Below are 17,044 nucleotides of genomic sequence, written 5' to 3' on the forward strand. Positions count from 1 at the left end.
TTTAATGGAAAAAAGCAATGTTCAATGTGGAGATCTGCACAAGTGCAGCAGCCCTAGTAATAGCCAAAATCATGTTTATTGAGCGTGAAAAATGGTATAACATTAACTATACAGTTTGCATTTTATCGTCTATTATTAGTAGTTCTGTTGCACAGTATGTAAAGATGTTTAAAGGCATACCCTAAAAATAAAAAAATGCAAAAACATACACACACACAAATCAGTCTGAGCTCATACAACATTCAAGGTGTTTAATTCAGTCATCATGTACAGTACACAAGTCAGAAACATACAGAAACCAAACCTTCAACAAAGATCAGTCAGATATATAAAAAAAATCAATCAGCAGAAACGAGTACATTAAGTTTGAAGAAACCTAGCAAAGACTATCAAAGACAAGTTGTGGTTCTTTCTGAGCTGAATAGGAAGAGTGAGTTCTGCAGACTCGAGGCTTGTTGGATCACTCAGCAAATCTGTCCCTGAATGTTCTTCTATGTGTGACAACAAGCCAAGCGGCGCTACATATTAATTAACCAGTGGAGCAGATGGTGCAAGTTTTGCTGCTGAAACTGAAAATGTTGGGGTTTTATTTCGGTCTGCTAAAGATAGAATCGAGCTTTTTTTAGTGGCACCCGTTCATGCTTGAATAGTCATTATGTGGAAGGCTCTACGAGAAGTGAGTTGTTTGAGGTGAATAGATTGAGGGCTGAATAGATCAAGGTCTGAACATTTGAGGTTTGTACAACTTCACAGGGATATAATGAATGAGGAGGCCAGTCACTGGTTGAAAATTATTGAAAAAAAAGCCATGGTCAATGTGGAGATCTGCACAAGTGCAGCAGCCCTGATAATAATCATGTTTATTGAGCAAAATGCTATAAACTATTTAGAATTTTTTGTCTGATTTTATCAGTTATTTATTTACAATTTTTTTTTTTAATGGAATTTGACCTTTTTTCCCATGCATTTTGTGACTGAATATAACAGCCTAATGGCATTGCACAGATGCCTTCTGACACAAAGTGGCAGTGAATCCTCTCAATAAAAAAAAAAAGGTAAACTAAATACAAATGGATTAAAATAATGTCAAATCCAATACATCCTTGTTTTCCTATCCCATCCTAACAGTTATAATAATTAGATGAAGTAATAACTTTGTGGGATCTATATCAATTGAAATAGCTGATATTACAAAATCATAGATTAAAGAGTTTAAAAGTCTTATGAATGGATCTAATCTGTAATAGGTCCTGGTACAAGCAGTGGACTTTAGTCAGGGTTGCTAGTTTACAACACGTTGTTTTTCCACTTGATATAAAGTACAATACAGTTTTCTTTTTAGAGGGCAGTTTAATGCCAGTGCAATAGTTTGCATATACAAAAAAAAAAAACACTGGATAGCTTCTAAAATATGGCTTTTAGACACAAGTTCATATCCTAGATTCTTCAATAAAATACTGTAAAGATGTTTAATGGAGTATTTTTGCTGCATCTGTGTGAATATAGATGCATTTAATGACTATTATATAACTGAAGTTGGAAGTTGCACTGCTGGGACTAACTTTAGCATAAGACTAGCTTTAGCATTTAGCATTAGCTAAGACTATGTACTTTTAACAGCTTGCTCTGGACCACAAAAGTGACAAATTGAGGTCTAAAAAAGGAAAAATCTGCCGCAGGATTTTGTTTGGACTGCTTGGATGACACTTTATTCCAACATGCATTTGTTTCTTTTGCATTTGTATCAGAATTTTCCATAATTTTTATCAAATGGTTTGTGGTTGTATTGTTTTCAAAGTGAATGCAGTCTGAAGTAGCAACTGCAAGTCGCAATAAAGTAGCTAACTAGCTAGCTTTCTAACTCAACACACCTTACAAAGAAGGTGACCAGCGTCTGTGGTTAAAGAAACAAAATTTAAAACATCCACCCAAACATACATACATCTGCTTTTACTATTTTGTGGAGGGGGGACTCTGTGAGTCTGTCAGGTAAAATGTTAGCATATAAGCTAACCAAACAACCTGACAGGCACTCAACATGTCCATTTCACTGGAGCTTTATAAATAAGCAATTTCTCTGAGTGCAGATGTTCTAGTGTTGGTTTTCTCTCTATAAAATGGTTAAAATTAGTATTTTTAACCACAGACAAAGCTGGAAGGAGGTGGAAATAAACAACACAACACAAAAGCTTAAGCAAAATCCTCATCTTCTTTCTCCAATAGTAGTCTAAAACTACAATCTAAACATATAATACAACTCATTTTCTCATGATTAACAAATCTGTCTCATCCCGGCAGTTGAAACAAATCCCGAGGGGTATTTTTTTTTTTTACTTTTTTTTACCTAAATGTGGCACTATTGCTTTAAAAGAAAAATACAAAAAAAAAGATTATTTCTGAATGTATATAGGTTTTGTTACACTAAAAAAGCTCTACTATCTTTTAATGAATTTCAGCAAGGCAATCCATTACTGGATCAGCAGAAGCCAAACAGAGATCACAGACCCAGTATGAACCCTGCATCAAAATATAAAAATCTGATTTGGATTAATTCAATAATTGTATGGTATTTATGAACTTCATATTTTAACTGTGTATGTACGTTTTTTTTTGGCCCACTTGAACACACTGCAATAGTAATGGCTCAGTTACTACTGTAGATTGCAAAGTGGTGTTATATTACCCTGCTTACGGAAAAGGAAAAAAAAAAAAAAAACATACCCTGACCCTGTTTTCTCTGTGCATAGAAAATATCATTATAATGCTGTTAATAATAAATATAGGCAGTATGATTTACTGAGTTTTACACCATTTGAAAACAACAGCTGTCATTTGCATTCCACAGATATTTCATAATTAATCAATCGTCCAAAAACGACTTGGAAAAATTCTTGCTAACATTAAGTTAATTCAGAGATGTGAGTTTTTTTTTATGATCACAACAGTGACGATGCAAAAGTTTGCAGATCCTGAGTCAACGGCTCATTTGTTGATGTTATTATAGTTCTTCTGGAAGAAAGAATGGGCTGGTTGTTCTTTCGCCTCCGCCAAATTATAAACCAGTGTTTATACAAGCTTTCAGGAGTTACTAGGAGACTGTTCACAGCAGCTAGAGTGGTCTAATGGGGCTAGTGTTGACCACTTCTCTTCTCAGGGTGAAAATAACATGAGAGCATGTTGATAAAAAAGGTTCTAAGATGTTTCTGGTAGATTAGCTTGCTGCTATTTTGATGATGGTGATCTGCAGCCAGTGTTTACACTGGGTTGAGAAATCTGAAGTATGGTCTTGGATCATTTTAAAAGAGCAGATTCTACTCAGAGCTGAAGAGCTGAAGAGATGAGCTCAGGTCAACTCAGTAAAAGTTTAGTAAATTATTCAAAAATGTCTGTTTTTGAGAGTTATTTTCGTGAGTTACTAGGAGATTATTTACAGCAGCTAGAGTGGTCTAATGGGGCTAGTGTTGACCGCTTCTCTTCTCAGGGTGAAAATAACATGAGAGCATGTTGATAAAAAAGGTTCTAAGATGTTTCTGGTAGATTAGCTTGCTGCTTTTTAGATGATGGTGATCTGCAGCCAGTGTTTACACAGGGTTGAGAAATCTGAAATATGGTCTTGGATCGTTTTAAAAGAGCAGATTCAACTCAGAGCTGAAGAGATGAGCTCAGGTCAACTCAGGTAATGTTTATAGTTAGTTGTGACTATTTTACTAGGAAACTGTTTACAGCAACTAGAGTGGTTTAATGCGGCTACTATCAACCATTACTGTATTCTAGGTGAAAAAAAGAGAGGGCATGTTGATAAAGGTTTTATAGAAGTTTCTGGTAGGTTAGCGTGTTGCTTTTTGATGCTGATCTGTTGATAGGTGGGCAGTATTTATATGGGTGGAAATCTGATCCTGAATCATTTTTACCCAGAGCTGAGAGTGTTATTGTGTTATTTTCATACGATACAAGTAAAAAAATGATTAAAAATTCTGAAATTTTGTGAGTTTATTTTGTGAGTTATTAATAGACTGTTCACAATAGCTAATGGATCAGTTTAAAAGAGCAATTTTACCCAAAGCTGAGTAGTTAACCTACAGGTCAGCAAAAGTACAGTAAATGATTAGAAAAGGATATGATTTCATAGTCTTTGCTTGGGTAAAAAAGACAATACTTCAAGTGGAGAGGTATAAAAGGGGCGGGCACTGTCGGGGTTGAATAGACTAGGACCTGGCAGGCACAGAGGGGGCGCATTAAGACACCGCAATGGCTCTTTTAAAGGGATTAATGCGTGGCATTGTAGTTAGTTTTGAGTTCATTTTGAGTGCTGATTAAACACTGTTGTTTCCGTATGTTTAAAAAATAAATAAATAAATAAATAAAGATTTCAAAAATCCATAATCAGTGTTCCTTGGCATTGGTTGAGGAGTACAAGACAAGCACAATAATATTTTCTGTTCACAAAACAGCAGTAACTCCTCTTCAAATATATGAAACTTGTTGCACAACATGAACATTACAAGGTTTACAACTCGTCAGTAACAACTTTCAATTTTATAAAATGTGGGTAGACTCCCAAATGGCTTTTTCAGCTTTTCACTAAGCTTTTCACTACAATTTGAGCATTAATTATAGAAACAGTAGAAACAAGATGACACGATTCGTCCAAATGTCAGATAAAAAAATAAAAAAATTACCTGAGACATTTTTGCATGTGCAGTAGACATAATATCTGGTCTGCTATTCTCTTTCTGAGTTCTCCACTGACAAAACAACCTTCAGAAATATATTTTCATATAAAACCAATCCTCACCTCAAGTGTGACAGATCAGACCAGTGGCAGTGGACAAGGTCAGATTATTGTCAATCGAGAACTCAGAGATGATGCCTACTCACACATATCAGTCATGTCTCCAAAAAGTTTAAAATAAAACAATATAAAAAACATATGCTTGTCAAAAGAACCTCATTTACTGTATTTTCCCTTACAAAATTTAGTGGCAGTGAAGGGCTGTATGCCTGGCGTAGAACCTTTGCACAAAATTTCCCCAAAATTTGCACACTCAAGAAAAGTAAATATAAAATTAAAAAAGAAAAACAGTAGTTCCTTGAGCAACATATAAAGTGGTGCATATATTCAGTAACAAATGCTAACGTAGCTACCACTGCACATTGTGCGTATTCAATTGTACAGATCATTTCAATTAATTTTAATTTCAAATATTCTGTTTTAAATTATTATCACACTTTTGGATAACTAAGAGGCTACGGGTGAACGGTTGCTGTCAAGTACCAACAAGGATCACGTATAAAGGTTTGTTTTGGGAAAAGCCTAGAATTTTCTTCCTTTGCCAGAATTTTTTTTTCTGAATTATACAAAAGTACAAAACATGCTTATTCCAACCACATACCGCAATGCATGCATGAATCCAAGCCTTTAAATGTCTTTGAAAACCCAGTTCACTTATGAACATGTGAAGTTGCATATTACAGTACTTTGGCAAGGGAGCTCTCATAGTTTTGCTCCACAGGCAAGTGACCCTATTTTCTAGAATTGGCAAATTCAGGTTCACAGAGTTAAAATCCACCCCAGGATTTTGTTCCAATTGTCTGGGCAGCTTTTCTAAACCTGACAACACTGCTGCTAAATACTATATAGACAAGACTGGGAAAATTTCAAAAAGCAGATTTTTCTGTCATATGTGTTTAAGAAAAAAACGTTTTTTTTTTTAGAAGTATTGCAGTGTTTAGTTGTTGTTGCAATACTGTATTGATTGGTGTAAAGATTGGTGTCAGACAGTGGTTCATTTTGTGTTGTGTTTAAACACCACCAATAAATGGCAGTGTTGGACTTCATTATTAGATCCCACTGTTCTGATTGGATAAAAAGATCATTTTTATTTTAGACAGATTTTACAAATACTGTATATTTTTTTACTGTGACAGTTTTCTTAAATTTGATTCAAACTTGCTCACAGTGTCACAATATATCGCGATATATTAAATAGTTCATGCCTATTAGCAGCCCTAATAAATTAATTTGCTTCATAATAAATGTATTTTGTTCATATGTACATTTTACAATGATTTTTAAAAGTTTAAGATAGCAATCCAATGCAATTGGAAAAAAAATCCTGGGGCAAATTTTTAGTTTATGGACCTGAATTTTAACCACCGCTACAGTTTTCTCAATGCAAATGCTCAGCACTGTACAAAGAAGCAACACACACAAATACAATCCACAGTGTAAAAGAAAAAACAAAAATAAAACCTTTTGCATAAATTGTGTTGAAAACACTGCGGAAATGTTACAGATTATAGGTGAGACTGGGGAGGAGAGTGGACCCTCACTTTGGCTACGTTCACACAGCAGGTAAAAAAGACCCAAATCTGATTCTTCTCTTTTTGGCCATATTTAAAATCCAAATATGTTATGTGTGATAGTGTGAAGATCAGATTCACATTCAAGGTGACTTTTTTAGTGCCACTTTGGGGCATTTTCTTATGTGATTCTGTAATCTGATACATAGGCTTATTAATATGCGCAATTTATTTTAGCGTATAGATCGTGTAAATATGAAATTAACGTGACTTTTACAGCAGTCCAACTCAATATTCACATTAGGCATTGCTCTTTTGCACATGTGCATCAGTTTAGGAGTGTGAATTGAGATCTGAATCAGATGCAGAGTTCACATTACAAATAATTAAAAATTGAGCTGTGTGAATGAAGCCAACAGGAAGGAAAAGGAATGCTAACTGCTTAGCCTTAGTATTTTTTTTTTTTAAGTTTTATACAATAACCGATTATGACTAAGGAAAGCTGAGGTAAATTCACCATCTCCTGATTAAAGCAAGTGGTTGGAGCTTGCCTAAAAACAGCCCAAAATAAAACAAAGACAGAACAAAAGTTTCAAAGGTGTTTAGAACACTTTGCTAATGCTAGCTGCTTGGTGCTAACCCTGAACCTGCTCTCTCTTTAAGGTCACAGCTTTAGCGCATTCCTCTGAGTTACATAACCCAAGGTAACTTCAGGTACAGAGCAGTAAGCTACACTAACTACTAACTGTGTTTTTTGAGCACTTTAGATCCAATTACTGTAAAAAGTGTTAATGAGCTTAGCTGTTTAGCTAACAGACTTATGACAAACCCTGTTTTTAAAGGATTCAACCATAACACTTCCTACCTGATGAATCTGAGGCAAATTTCACTGATGTACACTGATCAACCATCATTTTAAACACCACCTGCCTCTGAAGATGCCCTGTGTTGTGCTGCACCAAGGCACCAAGATGTGTTAGCAGCAAATCCTTTATGTCTTGGAAGTTGTAAAGTAAAGCCTCCATGAATATTAATGAGAACATTTTCACTGGTTGTTCTTTTTTGGACCATATTTGGTAGGTACTACTGAACACAGCTTATTGGGAATACTTTACATAATCTGCTGATGTTTTGGAGATGTTCTGACCCAGTCTTTTAGTCATGACATTTTGGTTTTGATGGTGCCATTGCATCTATGTCAAGGTTTTTAATGTTATGGCTGACTATGGCTGTTCCTCACTCTCCAAACTCTACAAGAATATTAGGGTCAATCCCATTTCACCCCTTGGCCCTACCCCTTGCCCCTATCCCTCTGTTTTGTGAGTGCACGCTAAGGGGTACGGGTCCCGATTCTCATTAGGCTTGAGGGGTAGGGGGAAGGGATAGGGCTTGTTTGTTTTTCATACAAAGTTTTTTGATCGTACACTTCAAACCGAGGGGTATGAGAATCAGTAGTAAGAAACTCACAAATGTAAATATTTCCCTTGTTTAAAGTGACAATTAGCACTATATTACCATAGTTTATTGTATAGTTTATTAGTTATTGTGCAGTTTATTGTGTTTTATGGCCAAATTCTTATAACAAGCATAAAAAAGGTCACTAGTTTGTCTCAGTAGCTAGCTAGCTAGCTAACTTTCCCGTTCCACCTAAAATGGTGCAACAGATAGCAGGGGATACAGCATTTAAGGCAGAACGGAAAAATAAAATAAAAGCTAGTCAAAGCTAACTTCACCTCCCCTTCACAGATAAATTAAGAAATGGACCATATTAAATTCATTTCTGCACCATCTAAAGTTAACTAGTTAACCAATTCTTAGGGGGAGTATTTTACCCCAGGTTACACTCGAAAACAAGGGGTAGGGGTAAGTGGTAGGGCCTATGGATGAAATGGGATTGGGCCTAACACTTCCATATCTTTGGCTCTAGCTAGCCTCGCCTCATTCTACCTTAGCAATTCAAATAATGGTGTGAGGCTGGAGCTGTGAGAGAGTTACGGCTTGACCACAGCTTGTGTCGTTCCAAACGTAAACAGTTCTCGTTCCTTGAAGGATTTTATGTACTAGGCATGCCAGAGAAAGAACACGTGTCTACGTATTTGAACGCCTCTCTTTCTCTCTCTCTCTCTGTCCATCTTTTTCTTGGCAGCGTTTTCTCCTGCTCTGTGGTTTGTCTGAGGGCCTGTCCACACTAGCTGCACTGGCTTGTCTCTGCACTCTTCCAGTGGTGTCTGTCAGAGTTCTGCACGTGGACATCGAGGTGGAGGAAGTGTGCAGGCTCAAGCACTTACGCTCAAGTGCAGCTAAGGCAGAGCTAATTGTGTCTGAATGGAACATTAACTCCAAGTGTGTGTCTGTGCGTCGAACAGGAGACCTTATTCCCTGCTTTTACATCTGGGGTGAAGCAGAGGGAGGCACAAGCGGGATTGACAACAGATTACACTGACTAAGACACAATGACACCAATACACCTTCTGTCAATGCACTCAACGAGAACACTGGGCCTCATTCACCAATATGTTCCTAAAAAGTTTATTGAGAAACATCAAAACTAAACAAATGCAAACTAATAATATAGCACTGATGGATGTTGATAAAGATTTACTAAAGCAACATTACGCAGCATTTTACCTTAAATAAAATAGCAGCTTTAAACCATGGTGGTAAACCAGGGATAATATTTCTCTATCATTGCCACTCCAGGTTCAAAATGCTGCTAAGTACTCTATGGAACAGCTGACACAATGCTGCAAAGCTTCTTTCATATTCAGTGACTATTCTGTATTTTGTCCCTCAGCTTGTCCAGAAATGCATGTGTAAAGTGTTCCCTTCTTGCCATGTTCACACTACACAATATTCAGTGTCCTCATATCACTGTACTCTTCACACTCTACACAACTTCTTGCCTTTTAGTGCATTATCTGTCTTGTATTTAGGAATCTATTAGTGGTTGTGATTTGCACACTACATCTCAAATTACACAGGATCAAAAATTACATAATTTTTCACCAGGAGAAAACCCTGGAGTCTGTTCTCCAGAATGATGTGTGGTTATGTGAACACACAAGAATTTGAGACTACAGATAGATCTAGACATATGTCAGGAGCTTGCAAGGCATCAATGATCACTTGATTAAACATGTGGATTTTTTTTTTTGAAAGTCAGTGACTGGAAAATTGGGGCTGGAATTGTGTAAAGTGAACCTGACATTATGGATGGCTCAACGTGCAAATCACATTTCCACATTTTCAGTATTGTACACTCTAACATAGGACTGCTCTAAGATTGGTGGGTGATTGAGGCCCTGTAAGCATTTCAGTGGTGCCCTATATTTTGATCTTTGTTTCCATAGTTAAAAAGGCTTAAAAATATGTTTCTTATAAAAGATTGAGGTTGTGTTTGTCAGAGTAACACATATGTTTGCCTCTTTCTCTCTACATTCTCCTTTTCCTGTAAAAGTCTTTTCATTACTGAGTTCCTCCCACTGCGAGTCCCCTCAGCCACTCCCAGTCTCTCTCCTTAACAAGGTGCAATGCGTTCATGCATACATATACATTTCCTATCGCCATCTTTTCTCTTCTCATAAAGGCATGCAGACAAACACAACAAACAAAAGAAAGCAAGCTAATTAAATCTGATCCACATGTGTTCAATTCCTTCTTTTGTTTCTGAAAAAAAAATAAGCCTCAGCAAACAACACGTGTCATCCGATCATCATATCATAGTGCTTTGTAAACATGCCTTCAAATACCTTGATATCGTTTCCTTTTTTTTCTCATAAAATCAGTGTGAATAGAAAGAAACACTTTGAAATAAACGATAGTTATTTGTAAATATGAATTCTCTGAATAAATAATATTCTCAAGCCTTTCCCCATTTCCCAATAAAGATAAATTAATCTACTTATATATAATGATTTAGTAACTAAATATGATATAGAATTGAAAAAAGAACAGTCATTTTTAAAACGATGGCACCAAGTCACAAAAAATAAATGTCAGAATAGTCTCATGAGTTTTTTTTTCTTTTAAAATCATATACTTATCCTTCTCGCTTATTTATCTTTCAACTATATATTTTTTGGACCTCCTCATGTTGGACCCACTCTATCTTTCTCTGTCTGACGTGCTTGCTTTCTCAGCAACACATGATGGAGGTGGAGGGTTGCTATGTTAAAAAAATGAGGACAGGATCTTGTGGAATGGCACTGTCAAGCTGAGGTGGAGTCCTGTGTGCCATCATAAGGCTTACAGTAGAAAGGGAGAAGAAAAAAGAAAGAGAAGAGAGAAGCAAGCATCCGTTAAATCGTGTGTCAAAGACGAGGTGCCTCTGGTGCTGTAGTGTTTAGATCCTTCCTTGTTGTTTTCTTCATTGTGATTCATTGACAGGAGACCAAGCATAAACAGTCATTTTCTTCTGGCACCAGTTCCATGACAGTGATTCATGGACAAAGTGGGGGAGGATGGCTGTTGTGATGCTCTTCGTCCCCCTCATCTCCCTCGTCTCTCTCTCTCTTAGGCGCGATTTCTTTAGCTTTTTCCAGTTAGTAGGAGCTCAAGATGTTAGAAGACAATCCAAGAACTTCTAGCATTGGTGTTGTTTGTTCTTGGACATCCGTCACCTTTTCCCGGCGGCTCTTCCGCTCCTCTGGCCCTCATCTCGGACTTGATCCTTTCCAGAACCAAGAATCCAGGAAAAAATTCTTCTCTTACTTCTTAAATCTCTTTCGCTCCCTCTTTGTCCTCTATCCTCATCCACCAACCCAAGATTTGACTCGCTTCCATCTTATTTATAACACTTGGCAGTCAGAGGGAGGGAGTGGCCTCTGGAAAATTGCTAGAGCCACTCCCTCTCCCTTACTTTAAACAAACATTCATACCAGGACTTTATCGGCCCCGCCCACATTCTTCATCACAGTCTTCAGAGACCGAATTCACCTTTCAAGGGTGAATAAAGGAGGATCAGACATAAGCCGACTCGCTAGACTGGGTCCTGCCCATGTTGGGTGGTTGCGATAGATGTGCCATATCCTTCTTGCGAATCTCGCAGATGGACTTCCGGCGTGCCTGCACGCCCCTGATGGCAGCTTTGATCTTCCTCCAGCCCAGGTGGTTGAGCTCTGCGAGGTTGAGCACCACGCAGATGCCGCTTACGGCGAACATGAACACTAAGAAGACCGTCTTCTCGGTGGGACGCGATACATAACACTCCACTTCTTTCAAGCAGGGGTAGCGATCGCACTCGAAGATGCCCGGAACACTAAAACCGTACAGGAAGTACTGCCCCGCGAGGAAGCCGATCTCCAGGGCGTTACGGAACACCACCTGGATTATGTAGAAGCGGGAGATACCCTCTTGCCTACGTACCTTGGAACTCTTGCTGTGGGTTAGGCCTCGTGGTGCATTGGGGATCTCTTTGATTTCCAGGCAGTCTGGCTCCTCCTTGCCCCCTCCGCCATCCGGGTGCTGCACCAGGATGCCGTTGATGTTGCGCAGCTTCCGAGTGCCCTCACGGGTGTAGTCCCTCTCCAGCATCGGGTACAGGAAGGAGTAACGGCGGTCGCGCTGCTTGGCCGATTGGTGGACAGAGTAGGTGATAAAGCACAGGCTGGGCGTGCACACCAGGATGATCTGGAAGACCCAGTAGCGGATGTGCGAGATGGGGAAGGCCTTGTCATAGCAGGCCTGGTTACAGCCTGGCTGGAGGGTGTTGCAGATGAACATGGTCTGCTCGTCTTCGTAGACTGTCTCGCCCACAATGGCAACGATCAGGATGCGGAAGATCACCACCACTGTCAGGAGGATTCTGGAGAAAGGCAAAGAAAGAGAAAAAGACAGAGTTATGAAAGCAAAAACAGTTTTTTGATAGACTACACAATTTTAGTCCTGATTCTTAGTGTAAGAACTCTGTACTAGTCTGGGCTAGCTGGCTCTAGCCTGCAGATCTTTTGCCAATAGCTGTCAACAGCTAGAGAGCAAATCTATATTTTTTGGGTAATACATCTATATCATTCACAGTTTTTTAGTGACACTGACATGATGGTGGTGCTGGTATTCTCTGTCTATTCTCAGAAGTATTGCCAATAGAATAGGACTCTCTGGATCAGAAAAAGATGATCATATTGCATCCATGACAAAAAAGCACCCCATCAGCATAGAGTTTTGGAGCAGCGGACCTGAAACTGCCTTCCAAAGTGTGGGCTGCATTATAGAAGGTTGTTTTAAGCTGAAGGACCCTTTATATACAGACAAGAAATGCAGCCGATGTTCAGATCAATTTAAAGGATGCAGCTGATGTATCCTTCACACTATCATCGTTATCTATGTCTTTTATTTTTGCTAATGTACAGTATCCTTAAGTTTGTTAAAGGTGCTTTGTAAACAAAACATTGTTTATTAGTAAAAATAATACAAAGAATAGTCCAAAAATAGCTTCTCTGTGGTGGTCTTGTGGGGTCCTATGCAGTGAACAACGGGATGAAAGGAGAATAATAATTTATGGAGTAAAAGAGAAAGAATACTGTCTTTAACTATAAACCTACAATGTGTCCTATATTATTAATTGGAACTGAAAGAATGGATAACAGATGTAGAAACAAGAAGGTGGCCATAACGCTATAGTTGATCCGTGTATCAAATAGATTTTATTAACCCGACGTCACATAGGTGTAAACTTCAAGCATGCTAATTAGCATTCTGAATTTTTTCCTCTGCAAACAAATCTTTTTTTCTCACTCCTTTTTCTACCACCATCTCCGCTCGTCTAATAGAGTGGTCCAATTTGAAAGCGAGAGCTGACGTAGCCACTAGCTCGGGCTCTAATTATAGCAGCTCCTTCCGTGCCATTAAACTCTGTTAACACGGTAACCTTGTCCGCTGATGTTTCACTCATTAGTTTGCTAAGCACATGATCGCAGTCCTACCACACTCTGATTTCTCCCTATAGCAACAGGCCATGACACACACCTGGATTGCTATGCTTGAATTGCTATTTCTGTGCAGATGCTAGATTGAAGGGTGATAGAGCCAGAGAGGGAGTGTGAGTGCATGTTTGATTTGATATTGGTCTTTGAACAAGCAGTGCAGAAAACGGCAAGGGAATGATGCATTACATGTCCAAATGTTTGTGGACGCCCTTTCTAATGAACGCATTCAGCTACTTGCTGACACAGATGTGCAAAAAAAATAAAAAATTCACTATGTAGAAAAGTACTGCCAATAGAATAGGACTCTCTGGATCAGAAAAAAGATGATCTTATTGTAACCATGCCAAAAAAGCAACCCATCAGCATTGAGTATTGGAGCAGTGAACCTGCTGCATTCCAAAGTGTGGGCTGCATCATAGAAGGCTGTTTCAAGCTAAATGACCCTTTATATACAGCTAAGAAATGCAGCCGATGTTCAGATTAATTTAAAGGACGCAGCTAATGTATCCTTCACATTATACTTCCTTGGATAATTTAAGGAGAAGGGGATGAGGTGGGCTGGTGGTTTAGTTGACTGAGTGACTCTATGTCTTTTATTTTTTGCTAATGTAAAGTATCCTTAAGTTTGTTAAAGGTGCTTTGTAAATTAAGCATAGTTTATTATTAAAAATAATATTGAACATTCATAGCAATGTTCAATTATCTAGTTTAAAGTCTTCCTCAAACAATTGGAGCTGTTTCTGCAGTAAACTGGTAGACAAACAAATATTTTTTTTTTCCAACAAATTCATGAACATTCAGCATTTTCTGGACTGCACACTACTCTAAATGAATAGTATTCATTAAAATAAAAAGGTTATTTAGACTAGCATTAAACCCTATCCAGAAGAAAAAAAAAATATTATATATGAAACAATTTTTTTGGTTTGGGACCAAAGGTTTGGGACTTTTGTCACCGTCTGATCTGATTTAATTTATTGCAGGCTGAGTAAAGGCATTCAGCTTGAAACCAAACGATGATGTTAACATTTTTGCTAGCGCTCGCTGTTCAGAACATTTTATTCATTTTTAAAGCGGAAAAAACACGGCCTTTCAGCATGCCACACAGGCCAGGGTCTTGCCTGAAGCGAGATACAGCTCTGAAGTTAAATCAGACACAGACACACACACACAGACACACACACACACACACACACACACAGACACACACACACAGTGGAGCACTTCCTATTGCACATATATGGCACTTCAACTACCATACTTAGCCATCTGTGCAATAGGCCACCTGTTCAAAGCACAGGCAGCATGGTCACCATGAGGGTTTTTACTAACACTGAAATAGAAATATAAGCATAAAATCCAGTTCTAGTTCCGGTTGGTATTTCCCACTACAGACTTTTTCAGTAGATATTACAGATAGAATTCCTATATAATTTTAAATTACAAAATCACATATGTACATAAATTGGAGAACTACATAACTAAACCTCCATAAATTGCATATTTATTTTTCGAACAATATAGTGTTCCAAGCATAATTGGAATAAAAATTGTTAGAAATTTATTGCAGCTGGACCCATCTAAAGTGTAATGAAACTTTGATTACTTAAAGCAAACATTTGAATAAAAGCACTGATATATACAATGCTGGCAGGGCCAATTGATAAACACCAGGGTTAAGTTCTTTTTATGCTCTATTCTTAAATGAATAAATAAATAAATAAATAAATAAACATTTCAGCATCACTTATCACTTTTGGTATCAGTTTACTCCGTTTAAAGATCTCCTTCCACTAAAATCCACTTTTTCTTGTTCTTTGTGAAATACAACAGGTCTCTCAGAGTTGTATATGCATGCTGCACATGACACTGTTCTTCAACAGTCTGCACTAGCTAGTAAAAAAAAATACTCAGAAAAACAAGTTGATAAAAAACATTTTAAAATTAATGAATAAAAAAAAACAATGGAATGAGACCTTTAATACCTTTTCACAATCTGTCTGTTTTCCAGCTGAACAATACAAGCTGAACAGGGCTAGGATAATGACGTTAACTGAGCTAACTTGAGGTAAAATATTATGTGGTGTGTTCAGGAATCGAACAGTGTCAAACTTTTGGACAAAACACAGTGAGTACATTTTGCAACCAGCTTTACATTACATCACAAATATTTTTATCCAAATGTTAAACCTATCTAATCTAATGTTAGCTAATTTAATATACCTTTCTCTCTTCTTTTCTCTCCCTGTCTTCCTAATTTCTCTGTCCCTTATTTTGTTGCTACATAGAGATAAGAAGACTGGTCTGGGCATTATGGCATGTCTTCACTTCTTCAACTGAAAAAAGTTCTCTCTTCAAAGTTTTTCTAATTGCTATTTCAGGACATTTAATACAATTCTGAAGCTGTGTCTGTAATAAATGTGCAGAGAAAAATAAATCTGTTGACATACAAGATAATAATAAGCTTTGATAAGCTCTCGCTAAGTAAACACAATATTACATTATGTTTACTGTAGGGTTGCAGCGGTAACCGGTTTCACGGTATACCATGGTTTTAAAATGCACGGTTATCATACCGTGTGTGTTTGCTTATTACCGGTAAAACGCAAGCCAGCGGAGAAACTCACCCGCGCATGCGCAACTCTGCTCCGCTTCAGCTGCTCAGCACACAGCGGTGAGAACAACAGAAAGTGCATCAGACTAAACAAATCTCCGTCCGCCTAAAAAAAGGCTAAAATCAGCAGTGTGGGACTATTTCAGAGACCCGCCGAACGCACCCGAGGATGGTTATCCGATTTATAATCAATGTGGCCGTAAAGTCACAGCTAAAGGTGGACATACGTCAAACCTGTTCTCCCATCTCCAAGAACACCACCCCGCCGTGCAGCGCAAAGTATGTGTTTAGTTTATAATTTTAATCTGAACATAAATAAAATCTCTTTGTAGTCGTGCACAACCCATGCGGTAAGCGCCCGCAAAAGCGCTGAGTTATCCGAAATTTGGGCACGCAGGTACAGGCGTGAAGTGCGTGCTACGACGGATTCACGTGTCCGTGTAAAGGTCCTGGCCGGACTGGATGTGAAAGACGCCATTCATTTACATGCGTTAATTTTCAAATTCTGACGTGCCTGTTTTTCATGTGTTAAAACCAGACTCAGAAATAAATCCCCTCTATCTGGTTATATACCAACTTGGCAGTAAAACGGACGTTTACAACAGTTGTTGATCAGACACTGACCCAGGCTCAGTTTATCAGATATTAAATCATTTAAACTTAAATAATTGTACTGAATAGTTTAAACACAGGATCTTTACTTCTTAGAGGACATGTAATGTGTGACACGTGTGTGTGTGTGTGTGTGTGTGTGTGTGTGTGTGTGTGTGTGTGTGTGTGTATATATATATATATATATAATTATATACACTCTTAATGACCTTAAGAGTAGTGGAAAAACCTGGTTTCCTTCACCTAATGGTGTACAGTTTATTTTTTTTAAGGAGACATTATCTATATAATTGTTCCAGGTTTCTACAATAAATAGTTAATTGAACAAAAAACCTTTGTTGTAATTTCTTTAAGGGTCAGTTTAATAATATATGTAACAAACTGTGATACCGTGATAACCGTGATACCGCGGTATTTTCTGAGACGGTTATCATACCGTGAAAATCTCATACCGTTGCAACCCTAGTTTACTGTTAGTTTATAATCTTAATATATAATAGTTTAATTCCCATTTCTCCACACATATTATTAAAACACTTAAAATTACAGAGTTAGAGTCAGAGTTTTTTAAATTCTTTAATGTTATTTTACC

General features: G+C 37.8%; 1 protein-coding gene across 1 annotated transcript in view; it reads right to left on the reverse strand.

Annotated features, from left to right (window-relative positions):
- Positions 1-236: 236 nt before the first annotated feature.
- The window catches only part of LOC103038690 (gap junction delta-2 protein), a 41,822-nt gene continuing 25,014 nt past the window's right edge, over positions 237-17,044 (reverse strand). The window contains exon 2 of the mRNA XM_007232299.4: positions 237-12,106. Coding sequence (XP_007232361.1) covers positions 11,263-12,106 — 844 coding nt within the window. The 3' untranslated portion in view covers positions 237-11,262. The remainder of the gene's footprint in view (positions 12,107-17,044) is intronic.

This window comes from Astyanax mexicanus, chromosome 4, assembly GCF_023375975.1.
Source record: "Astyanax mexicanus isolate ESR-SI-001 chromosome 4, AstMex3_surface, whole genome shotgun sequence".
Classification (NCBI taxonomy): domain Eukaryota; kingdom Metazoa; phylum Chordata; class Actinopteri; order Characiformes; family Acestrorhamphidae; genus Astyanax; species Astyanax mexicanus.